At 36.1% G+C, this 17,050-nt stretch overlaps 1 protein-coding gene across 3 annotated transcripts in view; it reads right to left on the bottom strand.

Moving 5' to 3' along the window:
- ABCC2 (ATP binding cassette subfamily C member 2) overlaps window positions 1-17,050 on the bottom strand; it is a 50,744-nt gene that overhangs the window by 31,822 nt on the left and 1,872 nt on the right. For 2 of the 3 annotated variants that reach the window (XM_087932943.1, XM_087932944.1), the window contains exons 2-3: window positions 16,081-16,223; window positions 12,214-12,387 (exon numbers count right to left, since the gene is read on the bottom strand). In XM_087932943.1, the coding sequence (XP_087789069.1) occupies window positions 12,214-12,387; window positions 16,081-16,125 (219 nt within the window). In that variant the 5' untranslated portion in view covers window positions 16,126-16,223. The remainder of the gene's footprint in view (window positions 1-12,213; window positions 12,388-16,080; window positions 16,224-17,050) is intronic. The other variant, XM_087932945.1, reaches the window with a different exon arrangement.

Below are 17,050 nucleotides of genomic sequence, written 5' to 3'. Positions count from 1 at the left end.
TTCAAGCAGTACCTCAATGTATCTTGAGCACTGGAGACTTAATTAGCGTATCTGTATAACACAGGGGGCCTCAAACTTGGCAACTTTAAGACTTATGGACTTCAACTCCCAGAATTCATAGTGGTCCAGGAAACTCCCAGAATTCTGGGAGTTGAAGTCCGCAAGTCTTAAAGTTACCAAGCTTGGAGACCTCTGGTATAACACATTCCATAATTGCTCCCACAAAATCTCCAACTTGGTTGGAGATTCATGAGAGTAAGTTCACTAAAATCCTCAACAGTCTTATCTATTAAATATATAGAGATATTGGTCAACAAATATCCAACATGACACCTGGTTGGAGAAAATTAACACAAGACTTGATGTATCTATACAACAAACTAAGCTACAATGTGATTTTATCTGGTTGTGCCCTAACTTTGCATGAAACCAGTCAATTAGGCTTTAGTCAACAGTCAGTCTGTTTTGTTTCAATTATAAATTATAGCTAATAATACAAAGCCTAGGTAAGGTGACAGTCAAACATAATTAAAACAAAACTTAAATAGCTTAATACAGCAACTGTGTAAATATGTACTTATTTTTTTTTTTTTTTCATATAAATTTTATTGAATTTACAATTAAAAAAATAACATAACAACATTACATAAGAAACAGAGAGAGAAAAAGAAGAAAGAAAGAAGAGAAAGAGAGAGGAAAAAAAAAAAAAAAACGCTCGGTCTTGCGACCGAAAAAGGAGAAGAAGAAGTATAAAAGAGAGAAAAACAAAAAACAAAAAAACAGAGACGGAAGAAAAAAGAAAATACGTTAAAACCAGACAAATATTCTTTTTGACAGTCTACAAGATCCAATTCTCCTACCTTACTTTAAATATACACATCTTATCGCTATTTATGGATATTTATGCTTATTTATGCTCATTAAACAGTTTATCTCTGATATAACCAATTATACCATGCATTCCAATTATTATCAAATGCTGAAGACTCTTTATTTTTAAGAGCTATGGTTAAATTGTCCATTTCTGCGCAGTCACATATTTTCTGAATGACCAATTGATCTGTAGGTAAACGGGATGATTTCCAGCACTGGGCAAATGCTAATCTGGCCGCAGTTAGAATATGAATTATTATGTATTTCGTCTTTTTAGGAAAATGTTTATCAGAGATCCCTAGTAGGAAGAACTCTGGTTTGTATTCAATTTGATCTTTGGTTATCTCCTCCAGCCATTTTCTAATTTTTTGCCAGTATTTCTGGGCTTCTTTACAGGTCCACCACATATGAAAGTAGGTTCCCTCTATGTTTTTACATTTCCAACATTTTGGACTAGAGTTTGGGTTCATTTTCGCTAACCTCGAAGGGGGTAAGTGCCATCTATATAACATTTTATACATATTTTCTTTGTACGCCGCAGATTTCGTAATCTTAATGATTCTATTCCAGATCTTTTCCCATTCTGTTAATGTAATGCTTCTTCCAATATTCCTACTCCACATTATCATGTTCCCTTTCACTATCTCTTGCTCTAATTCTACCTCCAATAAATATTTATAAAATTTAGAAATATTCTTTTTATTTGATCCTAATAAGATTTTATCTAAGTGTTGTAATTTGCTATAAATTCCAAACTCTTTGATATCTTGTTTGTATCTACTATGGATTTGTATATATAACCACTGATCAATTTTAAATCCCTGTTCCTGTAAGTCCTGTCGAGTTCTTAGTTTCCTAAAGGATCTAATAAATCTTTATATTTAGTCATTTTTGTTATATCCAAATTGTTGGGATGAACCATTGCCTCCATTGTTGAAAGCCAAATCGAATTTTTAAATAATGTTTTTTACATATTTTTTCCAATTAGTTAATAGTGAATCTCTAATAAGATGTCTATGAAAGTACGCCTGTTTAGTTTTCCCCACATCCCATAGAAATGCGTGCCATCCTCTCTGAAGGTCGTGCCCTTCCAAGGCTAGAGTTCTTTTATTCCGTAAATTGACCCAGTCTTTTAACCATAGTAAGTTGGCTGCCCAATAATATAATTCCCAGTTTGGAAGCGCTAGCCCACCTCTACTTTTTGCATCTTGTAAGGCCTTAATACTGATTCTAGCTTTTTCCCTTGCCAAATAAATTTAAGAGTTACCTTATTTATATCATCAAAAAAATTTTTGGTAATTTTATTGGGATTGTCTGGAATAAGTAAAGGAGTTTTGGTAAAATGTTCATTTTGATTGTGGCAATCCTGCCCAGTAAAGAAAGCTGCAACTTATTCCAGGATTCTAGATCTTTCTTAATTTGCTGTAACAGTTTATCATAATTATTCTCTTTGAGTGATTTACTATGTGGTGTTAACCATATGCCTAAATATTTGACCTTTTTGTTACCTGTATCCCCATGGTTTTTCTAATTCTTTCCTCTGGTTCTCTGTTAGATTTTTAGTCAGTAATTTCGTCTTATTTCTGTTGATCTTTAGTCCTGCTACTGAACCATATTGTTCTAGTTCTTTTATTAGATTATGTCCTTTCTCCATGGGATCCTCTAGGAAGAAAACCATATCGTCTGCAAACGCCTGTAATTTATATTCCTCTGCCTTGACCCTAACCCCTTGAATTTCAGGATTTTGTCTTATCCGCGTTAACAATGATTCTAAAGCAAATATAAATAAGAGGGGTGAGAGAGGGCAACCCTGTCTAACGCCCTTTTCAATGCTTAGTGGGCCTGTTTGTTCACCATTAATTAGTATATTGGCTTGTTGGGTATTGTAAATTGTTGTGATAATATTCTCGAATTTAGTGCCCAGATTCATGTTATAGATTTTTGTATTAAGAAGTGCCAATGTAAGTTATCAAATGCTTTCTCCGCATCTAGAAACAAGAGTGTAAATTGTTTCTCTGGATGAGCTTCATAATATTCTAAGACGTCAATAACGGTTCTTAAATTGTTTTTAATTTGGCGGAATGGAAGGAAACCATTTTGGTCTTCATGAATGTATAAATTTAAAACTTGTTTTACTCTATTCGCAATAATTGAGGTAAATAATTTATAATCGGCATTTAAAAGTGAGATTGGTCTATAATTGTTGATATATCTGGCATCCACATCCTCCTTCGGAATTAACGCAATCAACGCCTCCCTCCATGAGTCTGGCATTTTGGCAGCCGAAAGTACTTCATTAAACACTTCCAGCATCAGAGGCCCTACTAAATCTAATGTGGCTTTATATAATTCTACTGGAATCCCATCTGGACCAGGGATTTATTATTACATTGATTTTCCATTGCAGATTTTAACTCAGACCATGTAATATCCTTATTTAGTAATTCTTTGTCTCCTTCCCCTATTGTTTTATCATTCGTATTCTCCAGATAAGTTCTTATTTTATCCTCATTGATTTCTTCTTTTTATATAATCTTTGAAATAGTTTAATATAATATCCTTTTTCTTCTCAATCTCATGTTGTGGGATGCCTTTCTCATCTATTAATTGGTGTATCAATCTCTTTTCTTTTTCTTTTTTAAGTTTATAAGATAGCCATCTTCCTGGTTTATTGGCGTGTTCAAAATAATTTTGTTTGGACCTTCTCAAGCTAACTTCTAATTTATCTTGTTCAATTAAATTCAGCTTATGTTTGGCTAGTATTAACTGATTTTGTAGTCCTTGGGTCTTAGGGTTTTTTGTAATTGTGTTTCTAAGTCTTGGATTTGTTGTTGTAACGCGTTTTGTTGGGCATAAATTCTCTTGTTTCTCATAGCATTATAGGAAATTGTTGTGCCTCTTATAATTGCTTTCATAGTATCCCAAATGTTCTGTTTTGAAGTTGTTTCATTATTATTATCTTTTAGAAAATAATTTAGCTCCTCTTTCAGTTTATTAATATACTCTTCTTCGTTTACAATTTGGTTATTTAGTGTCCATCTTTTTTTTATTCGTCTCCTATCCCTCCAAATTAGCTGTATTGGGTTATGATCAGCCCATTCATTCGGTAGAATTTTGATTTCTTTTATTTCATTAGCCAAGTCCAAATCCATCCAAGCCATATCTATTCTGGTCCAAATCTTATGTGGGTTAGAATAATATGTAAATTGTTTTCCTTCAAGATTCCGTTCCCTCCATAGATCTTTTAAATTTAACTCTCTCAACATTTCCTTACATGCTGCAGAGAGTTCCTTTTCCCCTTCTTGTTTTTCCCCATATTACTATGGTCTTTCTGGTAGTCTGCAATGGAGTTAAAATCGCCAATCAAGCAAATGTTTCTTTTTCAAAGCCTACTATTTTTGGTGAAGGTGTTTAAAAATTTCCCTGGTCATCATTTGGGGCATAGATTGCTACAAGTAAAAATGTGATGTGGTTTATCCAAACTTGTATAACCAGAGTTCTTCCTTCGGGATCCGACCAGATTAGTTCTGCCTTTACATCTTGTTTTACATAAATTGCAATTCCTTTTTCTTGTGTTGGTCGGCCGGTGCTGTAAAAGTTTACCTAATTTTGGACAAATTAGATATCTTTCATCATTCTTCGAAATATGTGTCTCTTGAAGACATATTATATCTGCGTTATGTTGAATAAGTTTTGAGAATATCCTTTTTCTTTTTAATAATGAATTTAATCCGTTTATATTGATGGAGAGCAACTTCTTCCCTCCACCATTTATCTACTTCTGCTTAGATTTTTGCCTAGTAATGATTCGGTTCTCTTGTTGTTGTTGTTGTGGGATTTGCTCTTCTCTCCCATGTTGTGGATTATCACTTCTTGAAATTGGAGAAAGTCGTTCCTTTTGGGTTCTGTGATAATATCGGACCTCCTGTGGTCTTGTTTTAGGTTCTTCTTTGGTGGGTTGACTATTCTTATCTGTGAGCTGTTGATGAAAAACTTGGGCCTGTTCTATCGATTCTATTTTGATTTTCCTCTCTTTCCATGTAATTAACATCCCTTCCGGGATTAACCATTTAAAATGGATTCCTTCTTTATTTAAATCATTAGCTAAAAATTTATAATCTTGTCTTATCATCCTCACTCTCTTTGGAATTTGTTTTAAAATCCTAATTTCTCTGCCCTTATATGATATTGTTTCCTCCTAGACATTTTCAAAATTAAATCCTCAGACATCTCCTAGAGAAGCGGATATGAATTTCTCTTGGACAGTTGTTACGCCTGGCGTAGCTTGTGCTAACCCTATATACCTCATCAAACTCTTTAATTAGATCATCTTTTTCCTTTCCTAGCCATTCAGCCAATATTTCTGCCATCAAATGTTCCAATTCTTCATTTTTGGCTTCCGCCACATTCTGGAATCTTAAATACGCCATTGCTTTGTCCATCTCGAGGTGGATCAGAGAGTCTTCCGTTTCTCTAAGTACATTTTTAAATTCCTCATCCATCCTTTCAAAGTTAGACTCCATGCGTGTTGTTCTACTCTCTATATCTTTTATTTTCACTTGTTTCTCTCCATGGCCTGCTGTAGAGACCCTATCTTACCCTCCACCTTCGCTATATCCGCTTTCATTTCAGCCTTCATTTTCCCCATCTCATCTTTCAATTCACTTATATCTGCTCTAGTTTCCTTGTGATTATTAATCATCATTTCTTGCATTTTAGATATAGCTTCCTGCAAGGCTAATATGGAAGTTTGTATATTAATATTGGGGACATTGGGCTGCTTTTCCCCTATTAAAGACTCCTCGATAGTTTTTTGAGATGTTGGTGGGGTGGCTGTCAACGTAGTTGATAGGGTCGGGATAGCCTTCTTTCCTGTTTTTAAGGCCATAGTTGTTGTGGATGTCATCTCTCTAAGTATTTGTTTTTGTTGATGCACAATATTAAATATATTATCCCAAATCACCATTCAGTATTTGGGTTCTGTACTTGAAAGACTATTCACGTATTTCAATTTTATATCTCACTCCACAGTCTTTTCCCTATATCATAAATAGAGATCTGCAACAATATTCTAGTCAATGTAATAAGAAAATTGGTCAACAATAGTACATCAATTAACACTTTAAGGAATTAATCTTAAATGTCGTAAGTAGTCTAAATAATTTATAAATAGATTATATCAACAAAGTTTATCCCTTTTTACTATTAATACTTACAACAGTAAACTCTTAACTCTTTGATAATAGTGTATCCTCCTCTTCCCCCCCGCCAGTAAGTAAAATTATGTAAAGTGTTTAGGAGATACAATAGGGAGGCAAGGGGCAAGATAATAAGAGAAGGGGTAGAAGAGAGATTACCACAGCTTCAGAAAATCAACAAACAAACAACCACAAGGAAGTCATCTTAAAGAGAAAATAGTGCCAACTTAGTAAACTTAAGTAGTACCACGTAATAAAGAGAGCAAATTGGGTGAGCTAAAGTTCCATCTTCCAGCTAGAGGTTTCTTTTCATCCTTCCAATCAGCAAATGGTGAAAAGTGCTGACTAATCTGCAGTCTCAAAACCGTCTTTCCCAGCGTTCTGTTCGCCTCTGGCTTCTTCCTCTTGCTGCTGCTTCTTTCTTTGCTTTCCAACTTTTAAATCCACATACAAATCTTTCAAAGTCCAATATAATGCTCAATTTATCTTCTCCCCAATATTAAGTAGATGTAATAGTCATGTTGTGCTCAGACCAGTTCCGGATCTCCAATCTCCAGGTTTTAGCAATCTCTCTCTTTCCCCAAAGCTTCCCCGATTGCTTTTCTGGCCGCTCTCCGCCCGACTTCCAAGAGGTGCTTATCACAACCAGGAGAGAAGAATTTATGCTATCATTCTTCTGTCATTCTACTCCCTTCAGACTTCAAAGAATCCAAGATATAAACCGTTTCTCTGTTCCTGTTACTGGATCTCGCAGGCTGTCACTGCTTTGCTTATTCACTCAAGTGGCAGACCGGATTGGAAGCCGCCATAAAATGACAGCTTACTCTTTAGCGCCGAGCTCGGGAGCTTCCCTCTTCACTGTTGGGGAGTTGCCTTCCCCCCTCTGCAGCTTATGGTGGCATAAGGTATTCTGCAACAAGTATAAGAGTGGAGAACTCTTCTTGTGAAATATTTCTGGACTTTCTCAACTGTATTAATATCAGATATGTAATGCGGGTTCCAGACTGATGAGCTGTATTCAAGTATCAGGCTAGCAAATGTTTTGTATGCTCTAGTTAGTAGTGTGATATTACCAGAGAAAAGCTACATAGGATTAGGTTCACAACTCTTAATGTCTTTTTGGCTATGTATTTACAGTGGGCTCTAGCACTTAGATCATTAGAGATGAGTACTCCAAGGTACTTGACAGTTTGGATCATCAACAAGGTCTTGACTATTCAGCTTGTATTTTATTTTCTGATTTTTTTTTGCCAATATGTAAGACAGAGCCTTTATTTGTTGAGATTTGAAGTTGTCATTTGTTTGACCCTTCTGATACATAGTCGAGGTCTTTTTGAAGGATAGCAGTATTGTTGGTGGTGTTGAATAGCTTTACATCATCAACGAAGAGAACACAGTTGCTCTTAATGTGATCACAGTCATTTATGTAGAGTATGAAGAGAGTTGGTCCTAAAACACTGCCTTGGAGGACACCACTGTTGACAGGCACAGGATTTGATAGGACCATTTTGACCATTTGTTGCCTGTTTGACAGGAATGCTTCTATCCAGTTATGAAGGTGTCTGGAGATGCCATAAGATTTTAGTTTTAGGAGTAGTTTGTCATGTACCACTGAATCAAAGGCTTTACAGAAGTCTATGTAGATTGTGTCTATTGCTTTGCCCTGATCAAGTTGTATAGTCCATATGTTTTTGCAGTGTAAGAGTTGCAGATTACAGTTCTAAGAATTCATAGTGGTCCAGGAAATCCAGTACTAACTAGGTCCAACCCTGCATACCTTTTCTGATATTAGCCAAAAATCTGCTAAATGGGACAAAGCTGGACAGCTGATACAATCCAAAAGTCTATTTTGACCCAATAGTTTTTCAAGCAGTACCTCAATGTATCTTGAGCACTGGAGACTTAATTAGCGTATCTGTATAACACAGGGGCCTCAAACTTGGCAACTTTAAGACTTATGGACTTCAACTCCCAGAATTCATAGTGGTCCAGGAAACTCCCAGAATTCTGGGAGTTGAAGTCCGCAAGTCTTAAAGTTACCAAGCTTGGAGACCTCTGGTATAACACATTCCATAATTGCTCCCACAAAATCTCCAACTTGGTTGGAGATTCATGAGAGTAAGTTCACTAAAATCCTCAACAGTCTTATCTATTAAATATATAGAGATATTGGTCAACAAATATCCAACATGACACCTGGTTGGAGAAAATTAACACAAGACTTGATGTATCTATACAACAAACTAAGCTACAATGTGATTTTATCTGGTTGTGCCCTAACTTTGCATGAAACCAGTCAATTAGGCTTTAGTCAACAGTCAGTCTGTTTTGTTTCAATTATAAATTATAGCTAATAATACAAAGCCTAGGTAAGGTGACAGTCAAACATAATTAAAACAAAACTTAAATAGCTTAATACAGCAACTGTGTAAATATGTACTTATTTATTGACTCTGAGCAGCTCACAATATATTAAACCATAAAAACCCAACACAATATAAAGCAAAACGGGATCCATTTGTTCTGTACAAAAACACAACCATCAACCTATCTTAACCGAAGGTCTGAGAGAACAACTAGGTCTTCAAGGCTTTATGGAATGCCAACAGAGTAGGAATCATACAAATCTCATACCAGAGAGTAGGTACTACCACAACAGAGAAGGTATACATCTTGCATTCCAATAGATAGCAATGTTTGATGCAGAAGAATCTGAATTGTACTAATTCTGCTGGCATATGTCAGCCAGGCAGAAACTGTGCAGGACAGGCAGTTCACAAATAACCTGGCCCAATGCCATTTAAGGTTCTATAAGGGATGAATAGAATCACACCTAAAAGCATTGTGGCAACCAGTGCAGCTTGTGAAATAGAGTTGTCACACCACTGTCTGTACTGCTGCCCTATGGACCAATAGAAGTCTCTGAATGGTTTTCAAGGGACATCCCATAAAAGAACATTGCAGTAGTGAGGTGACTATGAGATGAGTAACTGTCTGAAAGGTCTCCCAACAAGGAAGGAGACCAATTGGCATACCAGATGTTACAATGTAAAAACAGGGCAGAACAGTCCGTTTCTGCTTAGAAGATATCCAAGTATGTGTCTGTGTGTCTTGTGTGTATATATATGTATGTATACATACACACACACACACACACACACATATGTATGGTATTCAGCTTTGTTCGGGTATTTTCCCACGTCATTATAGTTGTGCCTTTAAAGTTGTAGCAATGTTTCGGCAGAATCTGGCTTCGAGTTTGGGGTCTGGGTCTATGTTCTTGGCGTGTGTTAGCTTGTTTGGTTTTGGGGTTGGGGGTGTGACAGCTGATGAAGCAGCCGTGGTCTGGTTTCTGGACGGTGGTTGTCCTTCGTTTATAGGATGGGTTTGGGCCTGGGTCTGATGAGGGGGATTGGCGGTGGTGTCCTGTGTTGTTTTGGGTCTGGTGTTGGTTTTCGTGGCTAGGACTCATTTGTTGGTGAGGGCTAATTTCCAGATGTCTGGTAGGCAGAAGGTATCTACCCAAACTCAAAGCCAGACCAAAACCCAGAATGCTACATCACAGCCACCCGCTCAAGATATCACATCAGAAAACTCAAGAAATTATACCACAAGAACTCAAGAAGTTGCAACACAGCAAACGACCCAGGAAATCACAGCGCAAGACCAAGAATACCACAGCAATAAAACTCATAAGGTCATCACACAACCGATTACCCAAGCCGTTACAACACAGGAGGCTAATGGAAAAGAGATCAAAACACAAATGACCCAGGAGATCACAACGCAGGATCCAGGATACCACAACAAAAGAACTCACAAGGCTATCACACAATCCATTACCCAAGCCGTTAAAACATGGGACGCTAATGGAAAAAAGATCACTACAAAACAAACGACCCAAGATATTACAGCACAAGATCCAGGATATCTCCACAATAAAACTCACAAGGCCATCACACAGCCCATTATACCAACATCAACCAATCAAGAGGCAGCAGCACAGCCAACCAGCCCAGCACACCAGCCCCCCCCCCACCAGTATTTATAGAGAGACGGCAGCTCCGATCACAAACTGCTTGCACTGGCACAAAGCAGAAAGCACCAGCCTGAGGATGGCGAGTGGGACCTCACCGAAACGTCACCAAGATACTCTTAATCTTACACGGGAAAAGACCTGAACACAACTAAACCTACACACACACACACACACACACACACACACGACTAGCTAAACTAATCTATATAACATATAGATGGATGTAACCTTTAAATGGAGAAATGGTGCACAATAGGGCAACAAGGCATCTCAAATGTGCTAATGTACAGAATACATCCAAAATCCATGACTCCCATGGAATTGAAATTGAATATGACTCCCACGGAACTAAAATTAGGCAATAATACAAAATGTCATAAAACATTTCCTATGGTCAGTTCCTGATGTTTGACTATGCTATACATTTCAATATAAGCTATTTTCAAAGCAGATACATTTCTCAATATCTCTCTGAATTTTTAAGAACTTTTCCCATGAAGGCATTACATTAAAAGCTCTTAATTGTTGAAGATATTGAGGAAGCTGGTAAGTAAGCTATCTCTGAAATGATGATCCAGTGAGTCGGGGGTTGTTTAGTTAAATATTAAATTTTACTGGAATCAAGTTGAAAGATTTCCTCTATAAAACAAGGTTCCAAAGTTTTAGCAAACAACAAAAAATGTGGGAAGTTAGTTAAATTCATACTTAGCTTTTTTAAGACCATTGGGGATTTGAGATGCTTTGCTCAAATAAATCTTTCTAAAGCCACACAAAATAACATTGCCCTTTGAAATGCACTTAATAAAGCTGAAGTTGAATATGAGAGTAATACAGCCAATTCTTAGAAAGGCAGTTCTGTTCTGTATTCGGTACAGTGGTGGATTTGTCTTTTGTATAGATGCAGATAGATAAACTCAACAAGACATCCATAACAAAGTACATTTATTGGTTCATCATAACTCAAATTTGTGATGAAGTTCTTCCTTAATGACTAATCCTTTGCATATCTGTCTTGTAGGTAAAAAGATGATTATCTGCTATCCTTTTTCTCTCATCTCGTAGCGGTAGAAGTAGAACAGTTACCACAAGCCCATGAGTTCAGCCAAGAGTGAGGAAACTTTCCCCAACCCACCAAGGGTCAATTTAGTGACCAATCAGGATTACAGAAGTAGTCACGTGACATGGACTACATTTCCCAGGATACCTTAACTACATTTACCATGATGCATTCCCTTAAGAGAACAGCTCACAATTGCTACCTAACTATCCCATTCCCATACACTGACTGGACAGCACAAGTTCCTTGGCTTCAGTTTTAAGAAATGTCATTGGTTGTTAGGAACAGCAATTTTTGTTTTTGGCTATTTACTTGCAATTAGGTTTTATTTCATCAGACATAGTAATAGCTAAGCAATCAACTGCTTAATGCAGTATATAATTACGCCTTCATTGGTTTTGTTTCTTTAAAAACACTCAAAAATATGTAACTACAGCTGTATTCTATAACAACCAAGATTGTTACAAAACTAAATTAAGTTCATCCATAGAACAAGACATTCCAATAGTACATTCATTTTAGTACTTTTGGGAAAAACAAATACTTAACATTAATTAGCAAATCAAGAAATACTGATTTAAGGACACCTTTAGATCTATCATATCTGAATATTTTTATTGTTCTTCGTGCTTTCTTTTAGCTACATTTAGATCTATATTTCACATACACCCACACACATATAGTACATCAATTAACTATATAGAACATGGGCATGTTTTAAAACAAGAACAATACTTTCATGCTATACAACAGTGGTTTTCAAACATGACAGCTTTAAAATTTGTGGACTTCAACTTCCAGAATTCCTCCTCCAGTCATGTTCGGGAATTCTGGGAGTTGAAGTCCACACGTCTTAAACTTGCCAAGTTTGAAGAACCTTGCTATACAATATGAACACAATAAGGAGACATATAACATCTTAAGTGATCGTCTGGAATTTTCTCACATCTCTAACACCTTATCTATTTCAAGTGAATGCCGGTACTTTTCGAGTTGAGTACCCTTCTATTGTTTGACAACCCCTGGGAAAGGACTTTCTCTCCCACCTGTTTTATGAGATACAGCCTGGTGACTGATGATTTCTTCAGCTTAGATTTGCACATGGGAAGAAGCTTCCATGGGCCAAAGAGCCAAAGGAAGCCCAGAGGGATCCAGACAAGAACTGTCTGTTCAAAGCAAAGTGGCAGATCGGCATCACTGCGGTCCAGGAAAGAGGAATTCTGGGGATAACAAGAAAGAAACAAAAGAAATTTATGCTGAAGGCTCACTTTGAAATGGATTGTTAATATATAGAAAGTCTGCTTCTTCCACTTCTTCCCAAGGTTTCATTATGTCTGGCTCTGCCAATATATACAGTAACTACTGCAATTTAAATGTTGCCGATCATATAATAAGCCAATAACAATATGGTATATCTCAACTTAGTATAATGTAGCTAAACACTACTTGCATTAATATCCATTCCCTACATCTCTTCATTATTTTTCATCGGTTCACATCCTCTTTCATTTGTTCTACGGTATATATACAACAGCATGACTTAATTGTAATTAAGTTCATTATAGAAGGTAATGCTGGAGAACACTTTTTAAAGAGTTTGTACTTTTTTACACATACTGTAGGTTCTTAACACCATTATTGATACTGGATTGGATTGATCTGTCAAGTAGCAGCTAATAGCAGTTCTCATTCTTATTTATCAATTATCCATTATTACAATTATTATTTACTGTACTAATTTGCAGTAAATGACAATATTTAAATATCATTAAAGTCACTGAAAAACATTTGTCAAGTCCCACTGATTTTAACTGAGCATAAATTCAGTTACTTGAGATTGGACCCAATCCATTACGCTTAACTCCTACTCAAAGGAGTATAGTTGCTATGTTAGAGATCATGCTGTGGAATTATTTTTATGCTTTACACTATGGTGTAGGGTGGGCATCCCAAGTTGACCAGTTGTTGTTATCATACATATGCTTTGTCCTTCTATATAAACACTCAGTGCAGTTTAAAACAATAACATATGTGCTTGCTGTAGTGGATTCATAGTCACTCTAGCAATGTGAATGGCTTATGATCATCACTAGGAATAATTATATGTGAATTAAAGTATTTTTCCAAAGGCTACTAGGGCATGTCTGCTATTTTTATGGCATCTATTTAATAGTTCTGTCCCTCTCATTAGCCACCAAAAATTGTTATTTTGTTCACATTGTGTAGCTCCCCCACCCACCATTGGATCAGGAAGAATGTGATCCATCCAATGATTGCTTATTGGATTGCCTTGTTGGAATATTTATCCTAATTTTTTATTATAGTTTATATCTTATGGTTTATTGTTGTTCTATCTGTTCTTTAATCTATTAAATAAATTACAATTTGTGCACCAGATCGCTTTGAAAATCTAAACCATATGATGAAAGCAACGAATAAAGTATTAGACTTTTCTTTTCGAGTGTTAGGATAAGTGAGGTAGGCATGGGATGAACATATGATGGGCTGAATGAGAAAGTTTAACTGTGGTGCCAGGTCTTTTTTGTTTAATGTTTTTTTTAAAATTTTATTATATATTGTTTTTATTCAGGGTTGTGAACTGCCAGGAGTTTGTTTTAACTTGGGAAGCAATATAAAAGAAATAAACAAAAGTATTAAGTTCCCAGTTTCTTTTGAAGATGTCTTTTATTTTGAATGTTTTATATTTTGATTATTTTTAAGGAACATTGTGCTTGGATAAAAATTATCCTCCTTAACATAATCAAAATATAAAACATTCAAAATAAAAGACATCTTATTCACAGAGTCACAATCCTATAAACTCTAGTAGAGCTTTTGCCTCAGTTCCTGGTTTAGAAAATAGCTTGATAGATTTCCCCAATTCATCTTATGGAAGACTATCACTGTTTTTGGATTGTTACTGGCTATAGCAAATGTTGCTACCTTCTGCCCATTTACATGCCATCATGCCTTTTAAGGAAAAAAGTAAAAAAAAATGTTTGTCCTCCAATATTTCCCTAGGCAAGAGTGAAAACCTTGAGATGCACACATGATAAAGATCTCATATAACATGGCATTTGAATTGCTTCCAGTTGGGACAAGAAGCCAAGATATCCCATGACAGATACTCACCAAGAGGAACCACCAATACACATTTACAACACAGAATTGGAAAGCATAGCCAAGTGTTTCAAGGCTCAGCAGAGGAAAAAACTGTAAATGTTTATGAGACAGGAAAAGTGTGCGTGTGTGAGAGAGACCAATATTGAATATCTGATGGTTGATTTCCATAATACAGCACTTTCACACCATCATTGTCACCACTTTCCAACCTCTCAAAAACAATTTTAAAATTATTTGAGATTATTCATCTTCAGTTTGGTTAATTCAGATATGTTAAGAATTAAGAATTAAAAATAACTGCTCTGCATAAGTTTCTTCAGATCTGCAGCAACAGAAGCCTAAGCATAAAACTCACAAAATCTTGCAGCGTCATTGTCTAAGATGAAGGTAAGAGTTTGGGGCAAAGCTGTCAGGTCAGCATTGTCCTTTCAGTATCCAGTTCAGGTTACCAGATGAGTAAACAAATGTCTTAATTACGGTTGATTGTAAATTGGCTCTACTGAAGGGGCCAGATTATGTGGAAACATAAATTAGAATAGATCTATGAATGGTGCTAACACCTTGGATTGAAATGTCTGTGACTGAATTTTGATGTACAATACAGTGACCTTCTGAAGTTATAACAGAATTGGGGGAAAAAAAGACTTATGACTGTTTTTCACATTTATGACCACTGCAGCATCCCCGTGGTCATGTGATCAAAATTCAAACGCTTGGCATCTGAGATATATTTATGGTGGTTGCAGTATCCTGGGGTAATGTGATTGCAACCTTTTGACAAGTCAGGCGAAGCCAGGTTCACTTAAAGTGTCACTAACTTAACTGCAGTGATTCACCTAATCACTAAGACACTAAAGGTTGTAAAATGGGAAAAACTCACTTCACTGTCTTCCTTAGCAATGAAAATTTTGGGCTCAACTGTGGTTGTAAGTCAAGGACTATCTGTATATCTAGCTATTTTAAAATACTGGGGGGAGGGGGATTTTATATAGCAGCAACTTTATGCCACTCACAGCGCAGTAAATCAGAAAATATTTTTTGTTACTTAGTCTGGATTTGTAAAATCAAACTATAAATTGGGGCATTTACAAAATACAGCTCTTCCCAAAATTCACAAAATTAAGATTTATGTGAGAATAGAATTATTTATTCATTTATGCTATCTAAATCACAATAGTAAGTCAGAGCAGCTTACATAATAATCACATGATATATCACTTCAGAATGTAAAAGGAAAGCAACATATTTGAACACTGTCCCTATCAAAAACTATTTAGGAAACTAGCACATTTTGGACACAGTTAAGCAAAACCTCCTTTTCTGACATGCTTTCTTTACAAGAGTTGGGTTTTTTTATGCGATCAGTCAACCATTCAACCTGTATAACTGCTCATGTAGATTATCCATTTTCTTCATTTTGTGAAATAAAAAGAATTTTAATAAGTCTAAAGAATTTCTCTTCTTTAGAATGAACGTATTTATAAATGATTGTTACAATGTGCATTGAAAACAATGTAAACATTTTCCTGTAACCAAGTTCTGAAATCCCCACCAATAAGTCACTGTAAATTAAAACCAGTGAGGTCAAAGTTTCAAAATAGATATACAGTGAGTTTGTTAATGCCTCAATTCCAATCTTGTTTGTGCATATTTGCTGTATGTATACATCAGTAACTGATACATGCTGTCCCAACACACAAATTGAATTGCTTTACCGTTCTCAAAAGCCTTCTCACAATTCATGACAATTACATTCAGTGTCATCCTGACTAAGACAAGTTGCCACTTACCCAGAAAACAGAACCACAAAAATGTTCCAAAGTTGCTGCTGCCATGACCAATGTTCTCTCCTCCAGCAGTTGCCAAACTATTCTGTCTAACCCAGGAAGCCAGGGTAAAAGTCCCAAGTGTTCAGCAAAGCAGTATTAGGAACCTGATAAAATACCATTAATCTTTAACCCTATAATCAAACTCAGGAACTGTGGAAAAGAGCTGCTGGCATTTTCCTAAGACTTGGGAGATATAAAATTAATGGACCTGAGTGGAAAGTAACAATGTATTGGATAAAATTTTAAAAATATATGATAAATACATTTTTAGAAGTCCTCCTTCTCCAGGGACAATATGGGTGAAATATACATGGAAAGAGTTCTTTTAGCAGATTAGTTCTGCACAGGAAATCCACAATTTAAAGACTATGTCTTCAAGTCAGTTTTGACTCATTGGTGGCCTGGAATAGTCCAAGCAATTTTTTGGGAAGTGGTTTGCCATTTCCATTGTCCTAGGGCTGAGAAAAAGTGGCTGGCTCAGTGACCTATCTGAATTTGTGCCTAAGGCAGGAATAGAATCATGGCCTCCCAGTTTCTATCCTAGTACCTTAACCATTACACTAAACTCTTTCCCTACTTACTCTCTTCTCCAATTTATTTCTAGCCAGCAATGGCGATACCGATTTCAAAAAACTTCAGAAACCACTGATAAAACTGAACACCGTGAAAAGGATTTTCTTTCATATACTGTAAAAAGGACTAAACCCAGAGCAAATGATGATTTAATTCTAAGGAAAGTATTTGGTGCCCACAGGATGGGGAATTTATATCCCTTGGTTAATTAATTAAATATCAACATATTTTTGAAAAATGTCTATACTGCAGACTGGCATTCGGTTTGAGGGTGAGATATAATCAGTAACTGGCTGTCTTATAATTCCTGAGAATTTTCTAAGAATGCAAAAGATGCACTGAGATGTTCCTTTTCCCA

The sequence above is a fragment of the Pseudonaja textilis genome, chromosome 4, assembly GCF_049901715.1.
Source record: "Pseudonaja textilis isolate UNSWEBS1 chromosome 4, rPseTex1.2, whole genome shotgun sequence".
Classification (NCBI taxonomy): Eukaryota; Metazoa; Chordata; class Lepidosauria; order Squamata; family Elapidae; genus Pseudonaja; species Pseudonaja textilis.
Note: the sequence above shows the minus strand (reverse complement) of the source record. Positions and strands in the feature narration are given on the sequence as shown.